This window comes from Saccostrea cucullata, unplaced genomic scaffold, assembly GCF_032062105.1.
Source record: "Saccostrea cucullata isolate Sc308-1 unplaced genomic scaffold, CSIRO_AGI_Scuc_v1 ctg9990, whole genome shotgun sequence".
Lineage (NCBI taxonomy): Eukaryota > Metazoa > Mollusca > Bivalvia > Ostreida > Ostreidae > Saccostrea > Saccostrea cuccullata.
In genome coordinates, this window is record NW_026924896.1 from 176 (window position 1) to 13,188 (window position 13,013).

General features: G+C 33.6%; 1 protein-coding gene across 1 annotated transcript; it reads right to left on the bottom strand.

Moving 5' to 3' along the window:
- Positions 1-479: 479 nt before the first annotated feature.
- Positions 480-3,048, bottom strand: LOC134267556 (52 kDa repressor of the inhibitor of the protein kinase-like; the record flags this gene model as incomplete). Its single annotated transcript, XM_062749765.1, has 3 exons — positions 2,825-3,048; positions 2,458-2,533; positions 480-2,163 (listed from the first exon to the last, which is right to left on the bottom strand). Coding segments are annotated over exons 1-3 (1,984 nt in total), but the record flags the coding sequence as incomplete, so codon positions are not given.
- Between the last annotated feature and the right edge of the window lie 9,965 nt (positions 3,049-13,013).

Consider the following 13,013-nt stretch of genomic DNA (forward strand, 5'->3'; position numbering starts at 1 on the left):
AGGAACATAAAACAACAAAAAATAAAGAAATTTTGAAATTTTTAGCTTGATACCAGGCGCGTAGCCAGCATGGAAATGAAGTGTACGCAGAAAACGGTCGGGGGTCTGGGGGCCGCCGTAAGGCCCCCAGTGGGTCCAGGGCGAAGCCCTGGTGGGGGCCCAGGGGGCGAAGCCCCCGAAAGCTCCTGGATTTTACATAAAATCTAAGTCATTTTCCTGCATAAGTAATCACACTTAATCTTTTTTTTTCAGAAATTATTCGTAGTTAAGTTAATGCCTTCATGGATACTTCAAGAAGAAAACGATAATATACGGATGTATTTGTATCCGCTTTTATTTCAAACTTTCAATAAAAAAATACTAAACTTACATCAAATATTGGAAAAGAACAATGAAAGCATCAATAATGAAACTTATGATTTAATTCAAATGTGTAACAAATAATTCAGTACAAAACAATGAGTTGACAATTTACTGACTTTCTTTATTGTTAAACAAAAAGACAAGGCGTCTACTTTTGCCCTGAGCAAATTCCTTCACAACAGCCTCGGAGTCAATACGCATGTCCTTGTGGGCATGAAGCATAGCTAACGCTGATAATCGCTCTGTGGACATAGTTGATCGCATGTAACTTTTTACGCGTCTCATTACGCTAAAAGAGCGTTCTGCTGAAGCCGTAGAAACAGGCATGGAAATTAATACAGACAATACTGTGAATATATTTGGATAAAGATCAGGATTTACCGAATGGAGTGTATCTTGCAGAGATGAAGGCATGTTTTCTTCATCTTCTAATGACCATCTTGTGATCCACCTCTTTACCTCTGTGTGAAATACAGCCATTGAAACGGGTATGTCAGCTTTAAAAGCTTCATACAGGGCATTAACTCTGTTGTCAGTGAGCTGTCCAAGGTTGGAAGGTATAAGGTACTGAGCTATGAACCTCTCGCTGCATCCAAGAAGACGATCATCAAGCTCCTGCAATACATGGTCATAAAAAGGAAAGAAGACAGATCTTTTCCAATAAACATCTATCGAGTTTGCAGGAGTGTTAGCACGAAGTGTTTGACGATGAGCACATCTAGGAGATGAAGGTTCTACATCAATTGTAGCAGCAAAGTCCACAGCCGATGCATACAAGGCATCCCACACCATGTCGTCATTTTGCTCGTTTTGAATGACTGCATAGACTGCCTTTGTCTCCTTCATTGCCTCAATAAGATCAGAGTCCTTGGCCTGAAGCAATTCTGACAGGGGTGCTAGTATTTGTAAAACATGCTCGCAGACAACTAGAGGGAGAATGAAATCAAATCTCTCAATGGAACATACATATGTACGAGCCTTTGCATCCGACATTTCGTTTGCTAATCGATGGAGAGTGTCATCGATAACTTCAAGAGATGCTTTAAATGTAAACAATGCATTGGCTTTCGAAGACCATCTTGTCTCGCACAGAGTCTGTAGTTTCTGTTTTTTCTCCATCGAAGCTTTTGCTGCATTGTTCTCTTTCAGCTCCTCCTTAAACACGTTGATACGTTTGGCAGAATACTGAAACGCAAAAGCAATTTGCTGTACGATATCCATCATGTTTCTGATTAAGGGTATTTTACATGCATGGGTTATGACGAGATTTAGGCAATGAGCCTTGCAGTGTGTGTAAAGAGCCCCTGGAATAATTTCACTTATTCTAGCCTGCACTCCTTTTCTCACTCCTGACATGTTTGCGGCACCATCATATCCTTGACCCCTCATCTTATTCAGAGTTACCCCTAGTTGCGTCAGGTTATCTAGAAATGCGTTAGCCAATTCCTCACCCGTTGTCCTCTTCACCTCTGAAAAACCGACAAACTCCTCTCTAACAATTCCCTTCCCTTTGTCGAAAAAACGAAGGACCATAGCCATCTGCTCCATAGTAGAAGCATCTGTTGCTTCATCAGCAATAAATCCAAAGTATGGTGATTTGTTGACATCAAGAATTATAGAGCCAGTTATTTGTTTACAGCACAGTGAAATGAGCTCGTTCTGAATGTCTGGTGAAGTGTACTTAGCTCTTGGGTCAGCATTCTGTAAATGATAGCTTAAAGCTTTGTCTGTTTGGGCTGTGTGGCGAAGAATTGCCATGAAATTGCTATCATCTTCTGTGTGGCCACGCAGTGCAATATTCTGTTGAGCACACAATACAATAACATCAATTCTTTTGAGAACATGTATATTTTTTTCGACAATCGCATCATTTTTACTCAAAATTAAACCCTGTGGATCTCTTCCTGGATTTTGCAGAGTTAAAAGAAAATGCTCAGCCGCATCAACACATCCGTGGTGTTTCGAAGATGGCGCGAGATGTCTAGAAACATATTTTGAAAAGTTCGACCAATCTCGAATAGGAGTGGAGATGAAAGATTTTTCTTTTACTTCAGATCTTCTCACACCAAACAGTACACAATAAACACAAAATACCCCATCGCACGAAACACTGTATCGCAGCCAGGGGTTCTCTTTAACCCATGTTGCATTGAACTTCCTCTTGTTTGCACTGAAAAAAAATTCCCAGTCTAACAAGATACGGCAGAGAAATAATTTAAATATAGTTATCCATGGGAGTTGAAATTTTAGATTATAAACGGTGGGGGGAGGGGGTGTTTACTTTTATATTCCGATAGCTTAAACAAGGTGAGAATGCTTTTAAAATTAATAAATAATAAATCTTAAAATTGGCAACACCAGTAAAAAAAAATATTCATGCATGATCTATATTATCTTTTAATTTGTAAATTTAAATTTTACCATTTAAAATTTTTTTCATTAAACATTTTTATTTCATTACCTCAATGGAAATTGAAATTCTTGTATGGTTGTCCATGAACCTTCCAGTAACTTTTTCTTTATATCAGTGTCCCTAAGATCACTTTCTTTCAATAAATGTATGTCCGGATAATCGGGATTAATACAAGTTGAACATTTTGTTTCATCAATTTTTTCTTCGAGATTTTTGGAAGGTGTTTTTGGATTTTGTTTTAGAAAAGACTTTAAATTCGACTGTATAGACATTCTGAACAAAATTTGAATCGGAAATATAAGATGCAAATTAATTTGAAACACGGATAGTGCTGCATGGTAAATTCTTTTTTCTCCGAATAAATGCCTTTCTTTCTTTTTCTTTAAGTCAATCTGTCACCTTTCTTTCTTTGTTTTTTCATTCATTCATTTATTTTTTTTTATTTACATGATTTTTTTTTGGAAAATGATGTGTACGCACTTGCGTACTTGCGTATAGGCAGCTACGCGCCTGGATACGTTCATTATTTGCGAAATTAAATTAAAATTACTGTAATCGGTATGTCCATCCGTCCGTCTGTTACTCTTTAGGGTACCCATTTCTTATCTGCAACCCCTCTTATACCACCGAGTGACATTTAATGAAACTTGCACAGAATCTTTATTACATTTTGCCATTGTGCACCTCCTATTTTACATTTTGATCCGACACATATTTTGGGGTTTCCCGGCCACAGCAAAACATGGACTTTGTTATCAGTCATAACAAATGGGAGGCGGGGGGTATCATTTAGTAAGCTCATTGCTCACAGTGCCTCTAGTTTTAATTGATAATACAAAAGAAGCTTATGCAGGTCACATAATTTTTTATTTATCTTTATTTCAGTTAATGGAGGATGGGGAATGTGGAGTCAGTGGGTCCAGTCTACGGCGACATGCTCACAAGAAGTACGTTACAGAAATCGTAGCTGTAATAACCCTAGTCCAGAATACAACGGGAATTTTTGTTCAGGGGACTCCAGTGAAACTTCCCGCTGTAATACTTGCAATGGTATGTTTAGATTTAGGGGACATATTTTTCGTATTTGGTATTTACAACCATTAGTGCTGATTTAACGACGTTCGATCCTGATATTTAAAGTCTTAAACTTTTTTTGCCAAATATATTTTTAGTTTCTACATACATAGCTTAATTAAAATTCAAATCAAAAAATGGGGGTAAATGCGCTTCTTTTGGCGCATTTAATATGACCTTATTGCACTGAAATTTGAGTCTTAGTTAAAAATTAAATTTTTGACGTTTTCCCTCCAATATTTTTATCTTATTAAAGCATGAAACAATTGAACTCTTAGTTTGTTTTAAAAAAGACACTTAAAAATTTTAACTTAGAAAAAGTTTCAAATTCCTTCGCATAATCAATTATTTGACCTTTCTGCACTAATAAAAAGGGATTTTTAAGGCATTGAATATTTAATTAACAAGAAAATTATTTTAAAGTCTTAAACGTTTTCTGATTTGAAGCAAATAGGTCAAAATTATCTTGAATATTTAGAAAAGAACATCAAAAGTGGGGGTAGATGATGTACATTTTCAGATATTACTAAAAAAGTGTGAATTTTACGTTAAAATTGGCTCAATTTTTTCCCGGATTTTCAGAATATATTTACTATATTTGTCACACTTTGTTGATAGAATTCATAAAAAATAATTTAATAGATATTTCAGAACCAGTATAACATATTTCACTTCAAAGAACAGCTTTGTGTGCAACCAGCATGGAAAAATAAACATCCAAAATTAACAGTACTGTTATAGTTCAAATGGAAAAAACTGATCATTTTCGTCTATAAAACCTTCCGCCACAAAATATAGTCCCTATCTTAATTCTACTTGAATGGAATTTAATCGCGGTTTTTTTTTCATTGAATACAGTTTAGTTTGCATTGTAGAATTCAGTTTTATTGTTAGAACCTAAAAATAATTTTATGAATAAAGGACCTGCGCGAAATATGCTCAAAATATCAGGATCGAACGTCCTTAACGGTTTCAAACTGTATTTTGTCTGATACTGTTAAACGTAATCTGTTTCATGCAGTTCTGCACATGTCTGGCAATTAGGTTTCAATCAACCGTCAATAATACTTGTAAATAAAATATATTGAGTAAACAAACAGTATTTAAGATCAAAAGTTTGTTAAAAAAAATGAAAATCCAATGCAGATCATTTAATTTGATATTTATGACTCTCAAATGTAACACCCTATTATGAATTACATAATACAATTTTTAACTTAACTACAAATACTTGTAAAAGTTCACTTCTTCACAGTTCCTAAAATGCTTTTGATAATTCGTCGTATAATTTATAAAAGGCATAAGAATAGTCAATGGTACAACTTTCCAAGAAGGAAGAGTAGAGATAAAACATCAAAATGGAACCTGGGGAACCGTCTGTGATGATTACTGGGATGATAATGACGCAACTGTTGTGTGTCGCATGTTAGGATTCTCTGGGTAATATGATGCAAAGTACAAAAAGAGAGGTGGTAGCATTATGTATATCATGCATATTTTTGTGTTTCGGTCAAGAATCATAAATTAGTTACAATTTTGATAATCAAAACTGCAAATAAATAGAATCAAGAGCTTTCGTGTGTTTTCAAAAGTGAAAGATATGTGAATATGTATCAATAATACATGTCAAAATCAAATTAAAATAATCCATTGTTAGAGAAAATACATTCTAGAAACTTTATATTACAATTTTTAAAATACAGAATTTTAATACATGTAATTCAATATTAGTGATCTAAACATCCAAGGCCGCTTATAATTAAGAAATTAAGTCCGCGTTTTCGTGAATGTTGCAGAATAACCTCCGAGGTCGAGAAATGTTGTTTGAAATATAAAAGCCGAGGCGTTAGCCGAGGCTTTTATATTTCAAACAACATTTTGAGACCGAGGAGGTTATTCTGCATCATTCACGACAACAAGGACTTTATTTCTATTCTACCACGGACGATAAATACGGCCGATTGTTTCCTCTATAGAGAAACGAATTAGGTCACCATGTCTCGATTACGCTGTTCTATTTAACACCAAAGAGAGATTTTGTTGACTTACCTATATATGGAATGCAGATATTTGAGCTTTCCTTGCATTAAAAACAGTCTTTTTTAATTACAAATTTGTTCGTAATATGTATTGATCAGTTAAAATGAATATACAAAAACAAAATCATGTTCTTGTTTTACTGCTAAAATCACGTTGTTTAATGTGTAGGGAGGTCCGTGGAATAGCCCCGCTTAGCTATAAAAACCGACATTCATCAGCAACTTGATGCAATTTACAGTGTTTATACTGCAAAAGACGACACATCGATGCGGTCTAATCAAGTATTTCATTCTACAGCCAAACATGCATTTGAATTATCCAGATTTGATACGTGTTTCTGATCTGATAATTTTTTGATGACGTTCGTGGTCTATTGGAGAATAATGTCCGGCGGCTCCTTTGAAGTTTTTCAATAACCGTGGTAGAATGGAAAATTAAGTCCTTGTTACAATTCTGCCAATCCAAAAGCATTTAATGTATTTGTGTTACCAATTGGTTTCAAATGCCAGTACGTTGTTGTAAATGAGAGAGTGATATAATATGCGTTATTCGAAAGCCACAATCATTTAATTGAGTTTAACAGGGCCAGTGTAATTCAAGTGTGCATGACTTTGAACAACTTCTTAGTTTTATGCAATCGTAGGTACAACGTAACACCTATCCGAAGTACTCTATCTTTTCTACAAAATTCACATTGATTTACATTATTTTGTAAGAATACCTAGACTAAACCAGATGGTCCAAAAAAATTTAATTTCATAATCTGGTGACTTTTTACAACAACTCTTAATGTCCAAAGGTAAAATTTTACAACTATTGAGATGACTCCCCTGAGAAATAGGGATGAACATCGTTTGATTTTTTCTTAAAATAATTCATATAATATTAAAAATTCATTCTAGAAAATTTATCAGTATCTTTAGGGTAGAAATAATTAAACTCAGCCTCGTTCATGTATAAGACTTACGGATATTTTTCAAACGCATTATTGTATCTTTTTTTATTAAATTTTTGTTAATTGAATATCTAAATCAGTTTTAAGCAAATCACATCTTTTATGTTTAAAAGAGAAGATTACAACAACCCCGAAAACATAATTAGTGCACATTTCGTATTTCAAGCATAACAGTGCCACTAACGTGTAGTTATTAATCTAAATAAATTATTTTTTTTATCATTTTCCTTTGCATTTAACTGTTGTTAGATATTTTTTTTAGCATTCACAGAATAAAAAAAAATTAAAACTTCGTGTATTTATAGAGGACAGTTCACTTTTTGCATAAAATGGCCCTGTAGATATACCAATTGATTGATCAACACTTGATTTTCCATTTGAGGCATTAAAATAAAATAGACTCGGTGCTTTCATTTCCTTTTAAATTTCTTTCTTATAAAAGTCCAGGTCTTGGGGAACTGGCTTTTTGTTTTAGGTAAACAGGCACAAAAAGGTAAATTTTAGTGAAGAAAAATAGTATGAACGCAATCTCTGATCTAAATAAAAACATGTCTTTTAATCTTCTGATTCAGTTCTATCATTTACTAGTTGCATATTTTAGATCAGAGGTTCTGCTCTGTATTAAATATCCAAAAATAGCTTTTAAAATTGGCAGTTTTTGTAGATGTTTTTCAAAATATGAGGAAATTGACGAATTTCGTGATGTCATAATGCATTGACAGGCCGGAAAATTACTTGTATTTTGGATAGATACACAGTCACCAAAGATCTTCGTGATTTTCGATGCATTATTAACAAAAACTATGCAGTTTCAGTTTTTCAAATAAGGCTAAAGTAAACCTTGTTCTTAACTAATTATTGTCAAACTTAAAATTGTAATCATAGAATGATTGTTTGCTATCGTTTTAATCTTCTTATATTTCGTTCATGGCATGTTAGGCAATCTCGTATTATTGTCCGCATACGCATATAAAGCTTATAACGTCTTTCAAAGTAAACACTACATTAAAAAATTATTGCTTGTGTAATGGTCGAGCCAGTTTTTAATCTTGTTAGTTAGTATCTATCTTTTTCTCAACTACTGTTTCATTTTTATTTTCAGAAGGAAAGTAACTAAAATTTTGCGTCTATAGTAAAAAAAATATAATATGTACCTTTTTTGATATCAACATTTTACATTTAGTACATTTTACACTCATGCTACATGTAGTATTTACTGATCTTTTTACAATGTAACAAATGCTTTGCACATTTTTGAGTTATACAAATAAAAGTTCAATAAACATTGCATGTTAAAAAGAAATCCTTCCAGCTCTCGTTCGATAATTATGAGGACAATTATAGACTTCAATTGCCTAATCAACGATAACATGTTAAAGAATGCAAAACGCTCATTTTCTACACATGTTGGATTCAAGATATATTAAATGGGTTGTATTTTCTATCAATTAATTCAGAAATGCCACAGCACACCAAGCTGCTAAGTTTGGACAAGGGATTGGTCCCATCTGGTTAGACGATGTCCAATGTACAGGAACAGAGACAAACATAACAAATTGTCAACATCGACCTTTAGGAAGTCATAACTGCGGCCATCACGAAGATGCAAGTGTGACCTGCACCTGAGTAATTGTAATCAACGACACGGATTATCCTGAAATGAAGAAAACAAATTTCATAGACGTGAAGAAATGAAAATAGCATGTATGACTTTGTCAGCTCTAAACAATTTTGAGCATATGTTCTAATTCATCACTACATTTCTTTCAAGTGCATTCTTTTAATCAATATTGTGTTTTAGGGCTGCATGGGACGGACGCCCCCCCCCCCCACTTTATGTATGGAACAGACATACAGATGGACAAATACGGCAAAAATTATATACCCCCAAATCTTAGATTACAAGGCATACATCAAAAAATGAAATAATGACATAAAATCTAACTGAAAAACTTAATATGAAAAATATATTCTGTTAACCCTATCTAGTTACTGTACCACAGAATAGAAAACCACTCCTGATATCATAATTAGCATTCATGATTAAATTCCATATTTAATTCAGCAATAACGCATCCAAGGTACCATATGTTCAAAACATCAATAAAAAAATTACGATACAGAGATGGATGTTTGGAAATTTTAATTTGATATACATCCATTAATAGATCAGGAAATAGTTTGGGGAAATATTTTACATTAAAATAACGCTAACAATGAATGTATCTTATCTCCGGAACATGTCATTATATCAATCAATACACACCAATTAATGTAATTTTCGTAATTAAAAGAAAGTAAAATGTTCAGTAAAATCATAAAAATCATGCATTGTTTGAGATGCAGTTTATTTCTGAAACATGCGTGTCAGATATTTATTCATTATTATTATTTCTTTTTTTTTTCTTGCTTTATTTCTTTCCAATCAATCTGTATATCACCCGACAGATGTGTTTACTTATAAACATACGGTGATAAAGACACTGAAACTGAATTACAATGTACCTATTTGTCCTTTGGCATCTTCTAATGATATTGGGATTTGGATCTGTTGTAGAGAAGTTTAGGCCTTTACCATGTGTCCGTCAATTAATTTCAGTCCTAAAATGTTTTACATAGTCTATGAGTTAAGAAGTCAGAAAACAAATAAAGGACTTATGTATAGTTGATAAAAGCGATTTTATATACAAAGAAATATCAAATTTTAACTACATGGATTAGCATTTTATGCGTTTTTTTTAAATGTCATTACATTGACAATAAAATGCAATTTGTATACTGTACAGTGTAGGGAACTAATTTTTTTGCATAAGCATTAGTAGCATCAGGATAGAGCTAGAATCAGCATCGACATTTTTTAAAAAAAACAGCATTACTAGGATCAGCAAGCAAAGGCTAGAACTAGCATTTACCTATTTTAAAACCAGCATTGACCTACTTAAAATCAGGATCATGCTGGTTTACTAAAACCATATAATACACAAAATACACCATCCTGAAACCAAGCGCCTATGTACTTTCCTCCACTATATATTGTCAATCATCCGAAAGTTATTTTAGAACGATTTGTTGAAAATCGACGAAATCGACTTCTTCCGGCCGAGATCAGCTATGTGTGACGGATTAATAGATAATGTTTGAAAACAAGAGAAAGCGATGGAATGGTGCTGGATAAAAACTTGCAAATGTTTTATTTCAATAAATTAGAGTACCCGATGCTGATAAAACAGACCAGTATACCCCAGAAACCCTTGAAGTAAGTCAGTCACAGGTCCCTGGCGAAATCCAAAATGGCGCCTATTTACAAGCCTTTGATAGTTTTTAGTATAGAGGGGTAGACCTATATATACTCATCATACGTCATTTACAGAATTACATGGGGAGCGCCTATGAGGTGAAGCGTGGGGCTGGAGTACGAGGACAAGTGGACATTGGGTGGTCGGATGAACATCTGATACATCGATGTGCGTTAATACAATAGGGTTTACTACACGCACCCTTGTAGTTAAAATCAAAACACATGTCCTTCGACGGTTCCACTGTTTTTAGGGGAGTAATAAGCGGGGAAGTTACATATAACATGCAAAGTTCATTGTCAATTTGCCCCCATGTCATTGAACTATTTTTTGCCTTCTTAAGCCTAAATTGCTCTTCATACAATTTTCAGCCGGAGGGAGATCTGTAAGAACCAAGTCTAACAGTGTGCATGTATTTAAGTAAACCAAGTGATTGTTCGGAGTGAGCTTTAACGTAAATACTAGTAAAGACAAGAAATGCGTCGGTCCATTTCCCGATATCGCTGATTTTGCCGCTTTTACCGTTTTGTAAAACTCCAAAATATCAGAAGTGGGATCAGGTGCCATAAAAAAGGAAATGTATGCAATAATATCATAAGAATCCCTGAATGAGTTTCAGTTTTTTTTTCTCACATACAAATCAGTTCAAACTTGACATTTCTCTTTTGCAACGTACAATATTTATGTAACGATAAAAGATAAGGGCTTTGTAGAGCATAAACCTGGTTCAGTAATGTATATAAGGTTTGGAATCCGCTACAGAATGACTAAAACAAACTCATCCTGGTCGACTGGTATATAAAATTATAAACACTCATATATGATTTTGGATGATTCCTACCTTGGAAAGTAAACAGTCCAATTTAATAATGGGCTTTACAAACAAAGGCACTTTTGTGACAAGCTATTTTCTCAGAATCTCTGCATATTCACGGCCAGGAACACGTGAAGTTCCAAGACAGTACAGTTGTCAGAAACCTTTAAAGTTAAGCACTGAAAATGGCTCGTTGTCATGTATTTACAGGTGAAGTTGAGACAAAATCCGTCCGGTGTCATTACTTGAAAAGACAGGCAAGGAGCAGTTTTTTCATTTTTTAAGTTGATCATTTCAACCAATGTCTGAAATTAAAATGTGGAACAGGACTGACACCCCTTTTGGTGTTGTATGAATTTCAGCCATAGAAATGAGGTAATAAAAGAGGAGTGTGCGTTGGCGATATTAAACCCTGGTGAAATCAAACGTGGATTTCATTCATTTTCCTTCTGGGATGTTATATTTTTGTAAATAGAATATTATATATCTATCACATATTTTCCCCTTTATCCTGTTGATATAGCTCATGTGATATCGTTTTCCTATATTTCTACGCTGCGTGACGTAATGTAAATAAACAATTACATGTGTATGATGGAGAGAATGACTTAATTAATTTGTCAAATTTCATTTTATTTGATGTATTTTAACAATATTTCATTCATGAATTAAAAAAGATAAGCGCTGAAATATTTTCTTTCTTTATATTTGTACGAACTATTTCATACAGCGTAATTTTATTTATTACGTTGTTTGGTTCGAGGTAACCGAAAAGGAACTTTGAATTAGAAATAACGACAAAATACACATTTAAAGTGAACAAAAATATGTGATCAAAAGAATCTCCCATGGTTTGTGATTTTCATTTTTTAAGTTGATCATTTCAACCAATGTCTGAAATTAAAATGTGGAACAGGACTGACACCCCTTTTGGTGTTGTATGAATTTCAGCCATAGAAATGAGGTAATAAAAGAGGAGTGTGCGTTGGCGATATTAAACCCTGGTGAAATCAAACGTGGATTTCATTCATTTTCCTTCTGGGATGTTATATTTTTTGTAAATAGAATATTATATATATACCAAATGGTACAGTCAGTATCAAGACATGTTATAAGCCTTAAGAGAAAAAATAGAACAAATTAAAGCTGAAAATGTTGATTTATGATTATTTATGTCCGTTGTCATGACACGATACGAAAATTCAGTCCGTTGTCATCGGTCCGTTGTCGCTACTGTACTGTACGTATACATAATGAGGAGATCGATTTTAGTTTTTTTATGCTTTGATAAATTTCAAGCATGCCTTCAATAAATGGGTGAACTAATTAGTCATAAGGAACTAAACGTATGTTATTTTCTATATTTTTCATTTAAAATTCAGCTTTATTTGTCATACATCAGGGCTTCAGCCTTTTTCCTTAAAAAACTTATTTCAGAGTGAAGGAATACGATTCCGCCTACACTTTGCACCCATTTAATTCAATATCAATGGCAATTCGGCCATAAAAGCGTTGTTTAATTCAAAGAACAGTTCAATGGTAATTGATGTATTGTTTTAATACCAGCGCTAAATAGTAAATTATCCCTATTTCCAGCTCTTGAAAAAGGGGGGTAGGCGATATTTTCCATTGAAAGATCACCATATTTTGAAATAGTCTTGGATATGATTAAATGTTCCTAGTATCTTTTCATATGTTTTCGGTAGAGAAATTATAAAAATAAACATATTAATAAAATGTCATGTTTCAGCTTCGAAATTGGTGAAAAAATAAGCATTTATGCCTCCTATGAGAAATATCAGCCTGATAGTGCAGTAAAAATTAACCAAACACAGATATGTAGTTTTGTCGATTATGTCATTTACTTGAATGGCGTAAAATGTATAATAAATCATTAAGAGGGATCACCTGATATTAAACAAAACAGAATAAAACATGTTCATAGGTGCATGAAAGGTACAAGTGTAATCCTCCTGAAACTGACTAGAAATTTACATGCACTGAAAATGTCAGATTAAATGTAAATATGCATACAATATAACATAAATGAGTTTATCC